We start from the raw sequence: 13791 nt of genomic DNA, 5'->3' as shown, positions 1-13791 counted from the left end.
AGCTGTGCTGGCAGTGGCAGCAGTGGCGATGGCGCAGGACAGCAGTAAGTACAGACACCCGTATTTAAGGGGAGATGAGAAGCGCCTGGGGAGCACCCCCAGCTGCAGACCAAAACCGTCAGCTTACAATTCCAACTCCAGGGAAGGCAGACTCCCATTGCCTTGGACGGTGAGTCCCAGAAGGGGTGGGGTCAGAGGCGGGTCCCCGTCTCTCAGCAGAGAGTGAATGGCAGGAATCCATCTTGGACCCCCGCCCCCACACAAAGTGCCACAGCATGGTGAGAAGGGTCATCCGGTTGTGACGAGTGCACGGGGCTCCACCCCCTATAGCATAGGAGGTGTGACAGCACCGCCCAGGAAGCAAAGGTAAACACAAAACTGTCAGGATGGCACAGATCATGATAGAAATCCCGGTGAAGCAGCTGACCAGACAGCAAATATATAATCTAACGAAGCAGAAGATAGGAAATCTTTCTGAGGCAAGGTTCAGAGCTTTGGTTATAAAAATGCTTACAGACCTAACAGCAGATCTTAAACAAGACAGGGAAGGAATGAGGGCTAGTCCTGTTGAAATGAATGAAAACACATATGAAACTAGTGGTGAGGGGAAAAAAAAAACCAGAAATCAAATCAACAAATTGAAACATAGGGAAGGAACAAACAGTCAACCAGTGCAGAAAGAGGAAACAAAAAGTGAGGAAAATGAGGAGAGGATCAAAAACCTGTGGGACAGCTATAAGCGAGCCAACATCCGAATCACAGGGTTGCCAGAAGGTGAAGAAGAAGAACTAGAAATTGAAAACTTACGTGAAAAAAAAAAAATGGAGCAGAACTTCCCTAACTTGGGGAAGGAAATAGACTTACAGGTCCAGGAAGCACAGAGAGTTCCAAAAAAACTGGACCCAAGGAGAAGCACACCAACATACATTATAATCAAAATGTCAAAAATTAAGGCTAACGAGAGAATTTTTTTAAAAATATGTTTTATGGATTATGCTGCTACATTTGTCCCAATTTCCTTTCCCTTTGTTCCCCTCCACCAGGTGACCCCCACTCCCTCCAGTTGTCCCCCCCACTTAGTCCATGCCCATTGGTTGTGCATATAGTTCTTCTCAACATCTTCCTGTCTACTCCACTCCCTCCTACTCTGCTTCTTAATTCCTGTACCACGTCCCTTCCTTTCCCCACTTCCCCCTCCCAGATGACCTCCCGCCAATATGTTCCCCATACCTATAATTCTTTTCCCTCTCTCGTTGCCTACTTAGTTTGCCTTTGTTTTGGTTCCCTAGCTTCCGTTGTTGGTTGTCGTGATATAGTTTTCATTTTAATATTTATACTTTTGATCCTCCTTCTCCTAAAAAGTCCCTTTAACATCTTGTATAACAGTGGTTTGGATCTAATGAACTCCTTCAGTTTTACTTTGTCCTGGAAGCACTTTCTCTGTCTTTCTATTCTGAATGACAGCTTTGCTGGATAGAGTAATCATGGCTGTAGGTTTTTGCTTTTCATTACTTTGACAATTTCTTGCCAGTTCCTTCTTGCCTGCGGAGTCTCCTTTGAGAAATCAGCTGATAGTCTAATTGGGACCCCTTTGTACGTAATTATCTTCTTCTCTCTTGCTGCTTTTAAGATTCTCTCTTTATCCTCAATTTTTGACACTTTGATTATAATGTGTCTTGGTGTGGTCCTCCTGAGTCCTATTTTTTTGGAATTCCCTGTGCTTCCGGGACCTGTGATACCATTTCCTTTCCCAAGTTAGGGAAGTTCTGCTTCATTTTTTCTTGACATAATTTTTCAATTTCTAGTTCTTCTTCACCTTCTGTCAACCCTATGATTCAGATGTTGGCCCACTTATAGCTGTCCCATAGGTTTCTGAGCCTCTCCTCATTTTCCTCAGTTTTTGTTTCCTCTTTCTGCACTGGTTGACTGTTTGTTTCTTCCCTATGTTGATTCGATCCCCAGTTTTCCTTCCCTCACCTCTTGTTTCATATGTGTTTTCATTTATTTCTGCAGGACTAGCCTTCATTTCTTCCCCATCTTGTTTAAGATCGCTGTTAAATCTGTAAGCTTTCTTAAAACTATAGCTCTGAACTGAGCCTCAGAAAGATTATCTATCTGTTGGTCTGATAGATCATATATTTGCTGTCTGATCAGCTGTGTGACTGGGATTTCTATCATGATCCCTGCCATCCTGACAGTTTTTGCTTCCTGAGCAGGGCTGTCACACCTCCTATGCTATAGAGGGCAGAGCCCCAGGCAATCGTCACTACCGGGTGACCCTTCTCACCACACTGTGGCACTTTGTGGGGGGGCAGGGGTCCAAGATGGATTCTTGCTGTTTACTCTCTGCTGAGAGACCAGGAGCCTCCTCCTCTGTCCCCATGCCCTCCAGACCTCACAGTCCAAGGCAATGGAGGTCTGCCTTCCCTGGCGTTGGAATCATGAGCTGATGGATTTGGTCTGCAGCTGGGGATGCTCCCCAGGCATTTCTTACCTCCCCTTAAATATGGGTGTCTGTGCTTATCGCAGTTCCGCCACCCTTTGCCACAGCTGCTGCCACCAGCACAGCTTGGTCTCTCCACCCCAGCTTCGCCCCTCCTACCCATCCAGACAAGCACCACTCCTTTATAACTTCATAGGTTGGACTTCCATGTAGCTTTATTTTCTGGTACTTCTGGTTATTTCTGGTTTTTCAATAGTTGTAGTTCTTTTTATTGTGGAGGGAGATGGAGTGTGTCAGTCTAGGCCTCCATCTTGGCTGAAAGTCTCAAGAGAGAATCTTAAAAGCAGCAAGAGAGAAGAAGAGAATTATGTACAAAGGGGTCTCAAGAAGACTATCAGCTGATTTCTCAAAAGAAACTCTGCAGGCAAGAAGGGACTAGCTAAAAATATTCAAAGTAATGAAAAGCAAAAACTATAACCACGATACTCTATCCAGCGAAGCTGTCATTCAGAATAAAAGGCAGAGAAAGTGCTTCCAGGACAAAGTAAAACTGAAGTAGTTCATTAGATCCAAACCACTGTTATATGAAATGTTAAAGGGACTCATTTAGGAGAAAGAGAATCAAAACTATGAGCACTAAAATGAAAACTATATTACGACAACGAACAACAGAAGCTAGGGAACAGAAACAAAGGCAAACTAAGTCGGTGATGAGAGTGGAAAAATAATTATAGGTATGGGGAACATATTGGCGGGAGGTCATCAGGGAGGGGGAAGTGGGGAAAGGGAGGGCGATGGTACAGGAATTAAGAAGCATAGTAGGAGGGAGTGGAATAGATAGGAAGATGTTGAGAAGAACTATATGCACAAACAATGGGGATGGACTAAGGGGTGGGGGACAACTGGAGGGAAGGCGGTCACTGGGTGGAGGGGAAAAACAGAGAAAAGAAATTGGCACAACTGTAACAGCATAATCAATAAAGCGTATTTTTAAAAAAATGAACCGTCAAGTGGGAATCCATGACTCTCATCTAAATTGTGTGGGTGGGTGGTTCCTTGCAGTAAGCAGTTTCCCAGAACAGAAAGGTAGGGGTAATTTTTAACCATCGCTGTTCTGAGACCACAGAGATAGGTCAGGTTCAGTAATGTCACATTCCACATGGCCCAGTGTGACCTGCTTCGTCACCTCCCTGCCTTCATCTCCTCCCTCTCTCCCCCCTCACTCACTCTGCTGTGTTCCTTCAACAAGACAATCCCATCCTGCCTCCAGCCTTTTACCCTTGTGGTTCCTCTGCCTGGAATGCTTTTCCTCATTTCTCAAGTCCTCTCCAATGACCTGTCTCATCATAGTCAGGGAACTTTTCACCATCTGAAATTCTTATTTCCTTTTCTGATTATTGTCTGTTCCTTTCACTGGGCAGAAAACTTTGAAATCAATTATCGAGTGAGGACCTAGTACAGGCCAGTTCCTGGATATGATGCTAGATATCTTCTGGACGTCAATTTGCCTGGGGAGACCAACATGGGTTGGGTCACACAGACATATATAATTTCCAACCTGATAAACATTAGATTGGACTGAAGCCTGGTGGCCCATGGGCCTGACCACCTGGGCGGTAACACAGGTGACCAGAGGTGTGATCAGAAGTGGGGATAGCATTACCAGGAAATGACAGAAAGAAAGAGAGTGTTCCAGGTAAAGGGAACAGCTCATGCAAAGGCCCTGGGGTGAGAGGGAAAGAGCTGAGTTCCAGGGAAAGAAAAAGGCATGTGAAAGTGATACACAGACTGTCATGGGAGACATAGGGGTCAATCAACAGGCTTTGGGCCAGAAGCCAGTGGGGGTATGGGAAAATCTTTTAGCTACCGGGCTATAGGGAGTCATCAAAGATATTGAGCAAAAGTGAGGCATTGTCAGAATTGCTTCTCCGGGAAAGATTCATGGAATTCCAAGGTGGGGGGGCAGACTGAATGGGGGATTCCGAAAGCACTGGGTGCCCATGGGTTCGAGGAGGGGGCAGCATGGGCCTGGGGAGAACAGGATTGAAGGACAGAGGCCCAGGAGGTAAGATAACTCACCTGCAGATAACTGCCAACCAGTTGGGCAGGGCACAGCTTTTCTACTCATTGCCCAGTGGCATGGTCAGCCATCAGTGGAATTCTAGGAAAATTAATTAGGCGCTGATCTTCAATTTCAGGAGGCCCAGTTGACAGTGAGGGTAAGGGGAAGGTGGAGTATGTGTATGCATGTGTGTGTGTGTGTGTGTGTGTGTGTGTGTGTGTGTGTGTGTGTGTGTGATCCGCTCAAACCAGAATTCCCTGTCTGTCAGGAATTAAACGTGTCCTCCCCTGGGTTGGGTGGAGTCCGCTGTGCTGGATGAGGTGTTGGCAAGGTCCCTCTTACTCCTGGGGCAAAGCCTTGGGCAGGGTGGCCCTGGCAGGTGCAGGTGCCCCACCCTGGGTAGGGGCAGTGGTGTCAGTGATTTCCTGGTTTCTGTGGGAAGCAGGCCCTGTGGCTTTGCTTCCTCATGAGCCCCTGGGCCATGGTCTCCGGGAGCCTGACCTCCAGGTCTCTCCTTCCTGGGCCAGCCTCTGCCAAGAGGGCTCAGCGCCTCCTGCCCCAGGTGTCTGTGTCGAGGAGGCGGGGATTAGGGCCAGGCAGGTGAGACAGCCCCAGGGCAAAATGTAAGAGGGTGTCCCAATCCTTAGAATAAAAGAAATAATATTACTCTTTCTTTCTTTTTTAAATTAAAATATATTTGATCTATACCCATGTTTAAATTGAAGGTGTACAGCATGTTAATGTGATACATTTATATATTATAATATGGTTGCCACATCAGCATTATTTAGCACCTTCATCACTTTCCATAATTATTCTTTCTTTTTTAGTGGTTGGAATAATTCTGTTTGAGTCCCTCAGCAAGTCTGACGGCTGTCCATCTGCACCATACCATGCCTAGATCTCTAGGGCTTATAAAGTAACAGATACGTCAGTGCAATGACTTTGACTGAGATTGTCTCCATACCACTCAGTTCCCCCCTGCAAGTGCAGGACTCAGTGACAGTGAGGACATCTTCCTGGCTGGGCAGCCATCCCTCTGTCTAATTCTGAAGAGTTTCATCACCCTGGAAAGAAACCCCTACCCAGTGTCTGCCTCTCCCCCCTCGCCTATCCCACAGCGCTGACATCAGTGCAATATTTTAAAAATCAAAAGTAATGCAATGTCAGGATGAACAAGCTGTCACAGTTTCAAAATGAAGACGAGCTCTGACACTGCACTCTTTGGCCCCGAATCACTTGGCAAACCATCTCCAGCCGGTCTGTGCTTGGCTTGGCAGAATGACCGGTCCTCCGAGTATTTCCTCTCCTGGGTTCCCCAAAGAACAGGGGTCTGGACCTGGGTGAGGTCTGGGTGGTGACTTGGTGGGTCCTCTGTCTGCTTAAACCCTCAGGGAGGGTCCCAGTGGCCAGCAGCTGGCTGGAGGATCCTCTCTGGCACACTCTAGTCAAAATAGCAGCCTCACCGCCATCTATTTGGCACTTACTGTCTACTGAGCAACTCCATGGCATTCATTACTCAAAACGGTTTGAACAAATTATTTCTGTGGAGTCCTTGGCACTGTGAAACTTTCAAAGAATAGTTAACACACAGAGTCGATGTGAACACTGCCTCTGCAGCCCCCCACCCCAGCCCCAGCCCCAAGTCCACAGCAGCTTGAGATGCGTCCTTCTACACGTCCCTGATGCCTGCGTGATCTTACTTAATCTTCATGAAGCCCCTGGAGTGAGCACTGACATCACCCTCACTTGACAGGTGTGTCGAGTGAGGCTCAGAGAGGTCAGGTCATTTGTCTAAGCTCACAGAGCATGTGAAGAGGTGTACCTCAAACCCAGCCTTGTCTGACACTAATGGCAGGAAGAAAAGATGGAGAGGGGTCCCTACTTCGGAGGATTCCTCACAGCTCAGCCAATGCTGTGGCTCATTCATTCATTCATTCAACAAACACTTATTGGGCACCACTGGGTGCCAGGCCACTGATGCACACGGGCCCCTGTCCTCCCCAGACTCTCAGCCAAGGCAGGTGACACCATCCATTGACAAGGAGTCAAACAGAAGTCAGATGAGCACAGCGAGGGAAAAGGAAGAAAACAGAGCTGCCGGGATGATGCCAGAAAAACTGAAGTAAACATCCACATTTTAAAAAATACATTCACACGATTCATAGTTCTAATAGCTCAAAGGGCAGGGTGAGAAGTCTGCTTCTCATATTGATGCCCAGGCCCCTGGTGACCCCCCAAGAGCATCCATCCCCGGTGGAGGTGACATCTCTCCCAAGGGGTTGGAAATTGGTTTGGGGGTGGGAGGAGTCTGTTCCTGTGTATAAAGTGCAGATATACATAGAATATACAAACAGGTATACAGTAGATCTGCAGTATAAATGATCATGGGAAGGCGATTAAGAAAAATGTCTAAAAATGATTGTTCATCAGGGTGTAATAATGAAAAAGATCTCAAAAAACTGTTCTAGAAGTAGCCACTAATCAGGTTTCTTGTGAGATCTTCCAGAGAGATTCTAGGCATTTTCAAGAAAATACCTACATATTTGTTTCTGTTTTTACAGAAACGATAACACACCATCTGGAACTTCATCTTTTCACTTGAAATATATCTCGGTGATCATGTCAGTGAACACAGCTTACTGGTTTCTGTTTTACAGCTTTGTCGTATCCCTCTATGTTTGAACGGAATTTACTCAGCCTCTCTCATGGATTGGCGCAGACGCTGGAAACGCAGAATGCGGTGGTGTGTGCTGTGGCGTCATGGCCCGGATTACTGCATTCGCATCATTTCACGTATTATGCTTCTTTACCCCTGCAATTTTCCCCTAGCGCGCCCCCCACCTCACCCCCCGCCTCCACCACCCCCTGAGCGCTGATAATCCTCCAAACGATCTCCTTATCTATGATTCTGTTCTTGTTCTGGTTGTTTGCTTACTGTGTTTTTTTTTGTTTTGTTTTGTTTTGTTTTGAATCAGTTGTTGATCGTTGTGAATTTGTTGCCATTTTTGTGTTCATAGTTTTGATCTTCTTTTTCTTAAATAAGTCCCTTTAACAATTCATATAATAATGGCTTGGTGATGATGAACTCCTTTAGCTTTACCTTGTCTGGGAAGCACTTCATCTGCCCTTCCATTCTAAATGATAGCTTTGCTGGATAGAGTAGTCTTGGTTGTAGGTCCTATGTCTCCATCTTGATTGGAAGTCATGCTCAATCTCACAGTAGTTTTAATGTTTGTTTCTTTATGAAATCGAGAATCTTCTCCTGTGAATGAGAACCATTTGTCTTTGTTTGTGAGCTCAAGATTTGTATTCTTTGTTTACTTTTTCATGGACTGTTGTAGTATTTTTTCTTATTGATTCCAAGAGCTCTTTACATATTATGGGCATTATCCTTTTTTGTTATGAGTTAGAGTTTACACTGTTTGTCATTTGTCTTTTAAGGATTATTTATTTAGTTTATTTTTAAAATTGTCATTTGTCTTGACTTTTCTCAGAGTGATGTTTTACCCTATAGATTTCTTTTTGATATTTACCTGCAGTCACCTGCTTCGGTCATCAGAAGTTTGTGTCACACTGAGAAGGGTGGCTACCTTTGAAAAGATGGGAGGTGGGAAGGAGCCTTCTGACAAGATGGAGTATCAGGTGCCATGATCCTGAGGTGGGGGGAAACTTGGCACATATATTACTGAGGGTTCTCCATGGGAACAGAAGAAATACGATGTGTAAAGAAAGAATGATTGACTTTTGAGAAACTTGGCCACATGATTGTGGAGGCTGACAAGTCCAAACTCTGCAGGGTGGGCTGGCAGCCTGGAGACCCAGGAAGAATTGCAGTTGGAGTCCCAAAGCAGTCTGCTGGCAGAAGTTCTCTTTTTGGGGGACGGGGACAGTCTTTGTTCTATTAGGGCCTTCAACTGATTGGATAAAGCCCACCCACATTATGGGCTACTGATTTAAATGTTAATGCATCTATAAAAATGCCTTCACAGCAACACCTAGAATGGCACTTTATCAAGCATCTGGGCACCTAGCCTAGACAAGTAGACACACAGAATTAACTATCACAAGTCCACCCCCTTGTCACCTTGGCACACACACATCTTAAACCATACTTTTGCAGTTCACAATGTGGAGCCCCTTCTCTCCCACTGCTCCATGGGGACCCAGAAGGACAGAAGGGTGCACAGCAGGATCAGGATGACGTCCTCCATCCACAGAGAGAGAGCAGAGCCCAGGGGTGGGTGGGGGGGCACAGAGGAGATCAGTCTCTGGTGCTTTCTGGGCTCTGGGTGGAGGGGTGGCAGGCAGAGTGCAGAGGGTTACCCACAACTCCTGGGATGAGGGCCAATTTCTACAACAGACTTGAAGAAGTGAGCTCCCCATCCCTGGGAGTGTCCAAATGGGAGAAGCATGTGTCTGGAGGGTGGTAAGGGAAATTAATGACACAAGCAAGGTTTGCAGCTGGGGGAACCTTAGTCTGGTCTACATGAGAGTCCACCCAGCAGCCTAGGGATGGCAGGGGTTTCTGCATCCTCCTCACTTCCTGTCGCTTCAGAGACAGCCTGTCCCACATCCCTTCTGTGTGTGGGTGGCTGGCACTGTCCTGGCACCATGGTGTGAGCTGGGTTTCTTGTGAGGTCTGGGATGACCATTCTGTTGCAGTCACTATCGTTCAAAATTCAAGGCCCCCAATGTCTTCAGCTTGGAGGTGCTGCCCCTGGTGGGAAGAAGGAGAAGTTTCCCCTCACTACCCTGTCACCTCCTGAGGGTTCTTGGGGCTGCTGCAGATTGAAGCTGCTTGCCTGGTGGGGAGGTGAGGCATTGGGTCCAATCCTCCTGATGAGGACCACCTGCTAGCCAGGAATGGGCCTGGACACAGTGGGACAGGGTGGGTAGGGGTAGATAGGGCCCTCACACTCACCTATTGTCTGATAGATAGTAGATGCAAGGGGGACAGGGAGGGTGTGGCCTCAATGCTACACAGAAACTTCCTGCATATGAACAGTGCTGACAGGTGAGTCACAAACACACAGAAAGCCTCTGGAGAACCAATGACAGAGAGAGCCTGTGAGAGAGGCTCAGTAAATATTGACTGGTTGAATGAATGACGGAATGAATGATGCCTTGTTAATAAACTAAAATGTGTCCAGGATGAAGGATGAGGTTTCTGTTTTTTCTTGTGCTGCAGGATCTGAGGGAGAGGGTCCTGCAGGACTCTGGGGTGGCTGAGGATGAGGGCAGAGGGGGGAGCAGAGACCAGTAGCAGCCTGTGGGGAGAATGCCTAGCCTCCTACAGGGCTGGAACTCCAGGGCCCTGCAGGGAAAGGGTGGGTGGGAGATACTTCTATGGCATCCTCAGGACAGGTTCCAGACAAAGCCCCTGGGGTGGAATCTCAGGAATGTTAGACAGGACAAGGGTCTCAAGGTCTGGGCCAGTTCTTACTAAATTCTATTCCTGCTAAATGTTAAAATGTAACACAGTATTCTGGAGACTCAGCTGTAACCTTATGAGCTTGACCAGAACCCAGTGAGATAAGTGTAGCCAATTGCAAAGAAGAAATCAACATGTAATTAACAAAATAGTATATAGCAGTGGTTAAACTTCCACTTTGGATGTGAGTCCTGTGTCCTTAACTTGCTGCAAATAAATAGTAAGACTAGCTAAGGACAACCACGTCTCATTCTTGCATAGAACACCCCAAGCTGTGAGCCCCTTGAGTTTGGTAACAGGAACAGACTGAGTGAGGGCTCAGGAGATGGATTGAACTTGGAATCAACTACTAGAAGAGGGGAAGGAGATGAGATGGACAGCTCAGGACAGTAGGCTCCTGGTGACCTGAGTAGGGGTTGAGGGAGGAGCCAGTGTCCAGGTGGCCCCCCACCCCCCACCCCATCCCGGGGTTCTGCCCCAGGTTATAGTGGGCTGGGCAGCCCTCAAACAACACTGCCTATAGTCTAACTAATGGGATGGGACTAAAGGGCTGGCCCTGGGGGTGGGTTCTGGGGAGTCTGAAATCTCAGGGTTTAGTGTCCTGGATGTTCATCATGAGATGACCCTGGGAAAGGGTCTTTGAGGATCAGAACACAGGGGACGGCCTAGCGTATTCATCAGGAGGTGCACTGATAGATGGGCCATGAGGGAGTATCTCTGGGGCAGACTTAGGGCAAAGGATTGAGCTGAGAGCAGTGGGGGCCACCCTGGGGCTTTGGGGTCTCAGAACATGGTGTTCTTGAAGGTACTGATGGAAAATGATCTCTGGATGGAAAGAAGAAGTCTGGGGGAAAAAGTCATGCTGGGAAAGTAGAGTTTGCAGGGAGGTAAAACATGGGGACTGGGCTGTGGACACTGGAGGTCCTTCCAGGGGGCATTGTAGGGGAAACCCTTGAGTAGAACATGAATCTCTGTGGTAGATGTGGGAGTTTGGCACTTATGAGGGGGGTTCTGGGGCACTCAAAATATCAAAGTGTTGGATAAATTTGGATAATCAAAAAGGAGAAACCAACTAGGAGGTGAATTTGGAGTCCTCAGAACCAGGGATGTTTTGGCTAAGTTGTTTCTGGGGGTTGCCATATGTTTGCAGGTATTAGAAGTAGGGGACACATTACAAGGGTGGATTTAGGGGCTGGAATACTAGTGAAAAGATTCTGGTAAATAAGTTGGAGCATTCTGGTGCAAGTTCCTTGGAGAGGAACAGATTATGGCAGTGGGTTTGGGAGTCCTTGATGGACATATCCATGGGATGAATTGGGGGGCTTGGAGCCCAGAAGGACCCTGGGGGACTGTATGAAAGATAACTGATCAGGGAGGTGAGAAATTAAGGGATCCAAGTCTGGGGAGGTCTTGGAGGTGCATTTGGATGGGGTCCTAAAATGATGGTGCCTTGGCGGGGGGTGGAGGGGCACTGATCATGGGAGACAGGTTCCAGAGTTAGTGAGTATGTGTCTGAGTGCGTCCAGGAGCGGACCAGACTGACCCTGAGGGAAGGCAGGACCGAGCTGGCTGGGTAGCAGAAGCTTTACTAACCCACACCCACACCCCAAGCCTCTTCCCCACTCAGTAGCATTTTCGGTACACGATGTAGGGCCCCTGCTCCTCATAATGCTCCCTCAGGACCCAGCAGGACTGGAAGGCGAACAGTGAGGCTAGGATGGAGCCCCCGATCCACACTGATAAGTTCCGGGTGGGCTGGACTGCCACAACCAGGTGCGCTTCCAAGGGCAGACTGCGCAGCAGCTCCGCGCGGAAGCGGCCCTCTAATCCCACCAAGAGCGAGGAACCTCCGCAGAGCAGCACGTTTTGGGCCACGTCTCCGCGGACCTCCGGGGGCACCTTGTTAAGACTCTGTCTGGCCATGGTGGGGACGCCCACCGGCGTCAGTCCGGGCATCTGCGGGGGGCTGAACAGCAGCTCTGGGCACTGGAACAGCTCCTTACCCAGCGTGACCACCCGGCCGTCAGGCAGCGCCAGGCACTGCCGGCATTCCTGCTCGGGCCGGGCCTGTGCCTTGCGGAAGTCGGGGGCCACATAGCAATAGCGATGCTTGATGTTCTCCACGGTGCCCAGGTCCTGCCGCCCTAGCGGCAAACCGCCACGTAGCAGTACCTCTGCCAGGAAGGAGGTCAGGTGGGCGCCTGCCAGATCCAGGCGCTCGGTGGCGTGGGGCAGGTGATAGCCCTGGAATACAGGCACCGTGGAGGTGACTCCGTGGCCCATATCCACCACCAGCCCGCTGACCCGCCCGTGCGCATAGACAGACAGCACAGACTGGGAAGCTACGTACATGGCCGGAGAGCGCATTGACTCGAAGGCCACCTCCACCAGCTTCTCGCGGTTCGTGATGGGGCTGAAGGGCGGGTCGGAGAACAGCAGCGGGTGGTCCTCGGGGGCAACACGGAGGTCGTGCTTAAGCAGGTGGCTCCAGATGAACTCTGCCGCGTCCCAGTCCACCACGATGCCATTCCGTACTGGCTGCACCAGCGTCAGGTCTGCGCGCGCGCGGGCGGCCTCGCCGATGAAAGTCTCAAGAACCAGCGGCCCCGTGGTGACTGGCATTTGGGGCTGGCAGCCCACGATGGTGGCCACGGTGTAGGTGGGACGGGCCTGCCCCGCGAAGCCCATCTTACAGGTGCCTGTGCCCATGTCGATGACCACAGCGCTGGTCTTTCGGGGCACCCTGTCACCCACCATGCTAGCGACGCCCTGCTGTAGGGTCTTGTTCACCAGGACTGAGTTGGGGGTTCCGCTGGGTCTGGGGGCCTCTGGGGGGCACTGGGGATCAGAGAGGCTGGGGAAATTTTTATCCATGGCTGCAGGTGGCAGGGTGGGCTACTGGGCAAGGCTGACCACTTTCCCCTGGGGTTCGAGGTGTGAGGAGAAAAGGTTGAGGCTGGGTCAGGGGCAGGCACAGGCAGAGACAGGGAGAGGGGGCTGGTCTGTGACATCAGCCTGCCTGCTGCCCCTTCCAGACCATTTCACAATGCAAGGTTATGGGCGGGGTCACTCCCTGCCCCAGAAAGCTCCCAGGGTGCTCATTTATTCTGTGTTCCCCACCACCACCACCTAAGTACCAAATCTGGAGAAAGAAGAGGATAGAGCATTCCTGAGAAGGGACCTCTGACCCAGCTCCCTCCTTCAGAAGCCAGGAAGACCCAGGAATCCTCTCATTGCCTTGTCTTGAAGTTATTTATAGTGTGGTATGGAGAGCTGGTCAGAAGACTCCTTAGAGCATTAAACTATTAAGCCTTAGAATATTAATCAGAAGATGATCTGCTAGCATGGCTTTCTGGTTTCCAAGAAGATACAGAGGCCAGCCTGGCATAGAGGCCAAGGATAGGCACAAACATCCTTGTACTAAGTTCTTTGTTGCTTCTGTTCTTCCTGCTGCCTGGAGCAGCCTTCCTGACCCATTCTTGCAGAGCAGGAATTTGCCTCTTCAAACCTTAGCTGGATACCTCCTCCTCCTGGAAGCTTTCCCTGATTTTCCCTCCCACTCTGAATGAAACATGAAGTTATCAAAATTAGAGCAGCTAAATTTCCTAGTTGTGGCCAGATTTATTACCCTGGCCAAAGAGTGAGGCTGACTTTATTAAATTAACTTTTTTTTTGTGGTCTAATGCATACTTTTGGCAATATTCATTTACTCAACTATTCATTGAAGGTCCAGGCACCCCTCCCCCCAGCTTTATTGAGATATAACTGACATATAACACTGTGTGAGTTTAAGGTGTACAACATGCTCATGTTTACCACTGTAGAGTTAGCTAACACATACACCACCTCACA

General features: G+C 48.9%; 1 protein-coding gene across 1 annotated transcript; it reads right to left on the bottom strand.

Moving 5' to 3' along the window:
* Positions 1-11562: 11562 nt before the first annotated feature.
* ACTL9 (actin like 9) lies at positions 11563-12813 on the bottom strand. The gene has a single exon (XM_090289286.1). It carries the CDS (start codon positions 12811-12813, stop codon positions 11563-11565), a length of 1251 nt encoding a protein of 416 aa, XP_090145412.1.
* Between the last annotated feature and the right edge of the window lie 978 nt (positions 12814-13791).

This window comes from Furipterus horrens, unplaced genomic scaffold (genome assembly GCF_987537825.1).
Source record: "Furipterus horrens unplaced genomic scaffold, mFurHor1.1.pri manual_scaffold_10, whole genome shotgun sequence".
In the NCBI taxonomy this organism is placed as follows: domain Eukaryota; kingdom Metazoa; phylum Chordata; class Mammalia; order Chiroptera; family Furipteridae; genus Furipterus; species Furipterus horrens.
Note: the sequence above shows the minus strand (reverse complement) of the source record. Positions and strands in the feature narration are given on the sequence as shown.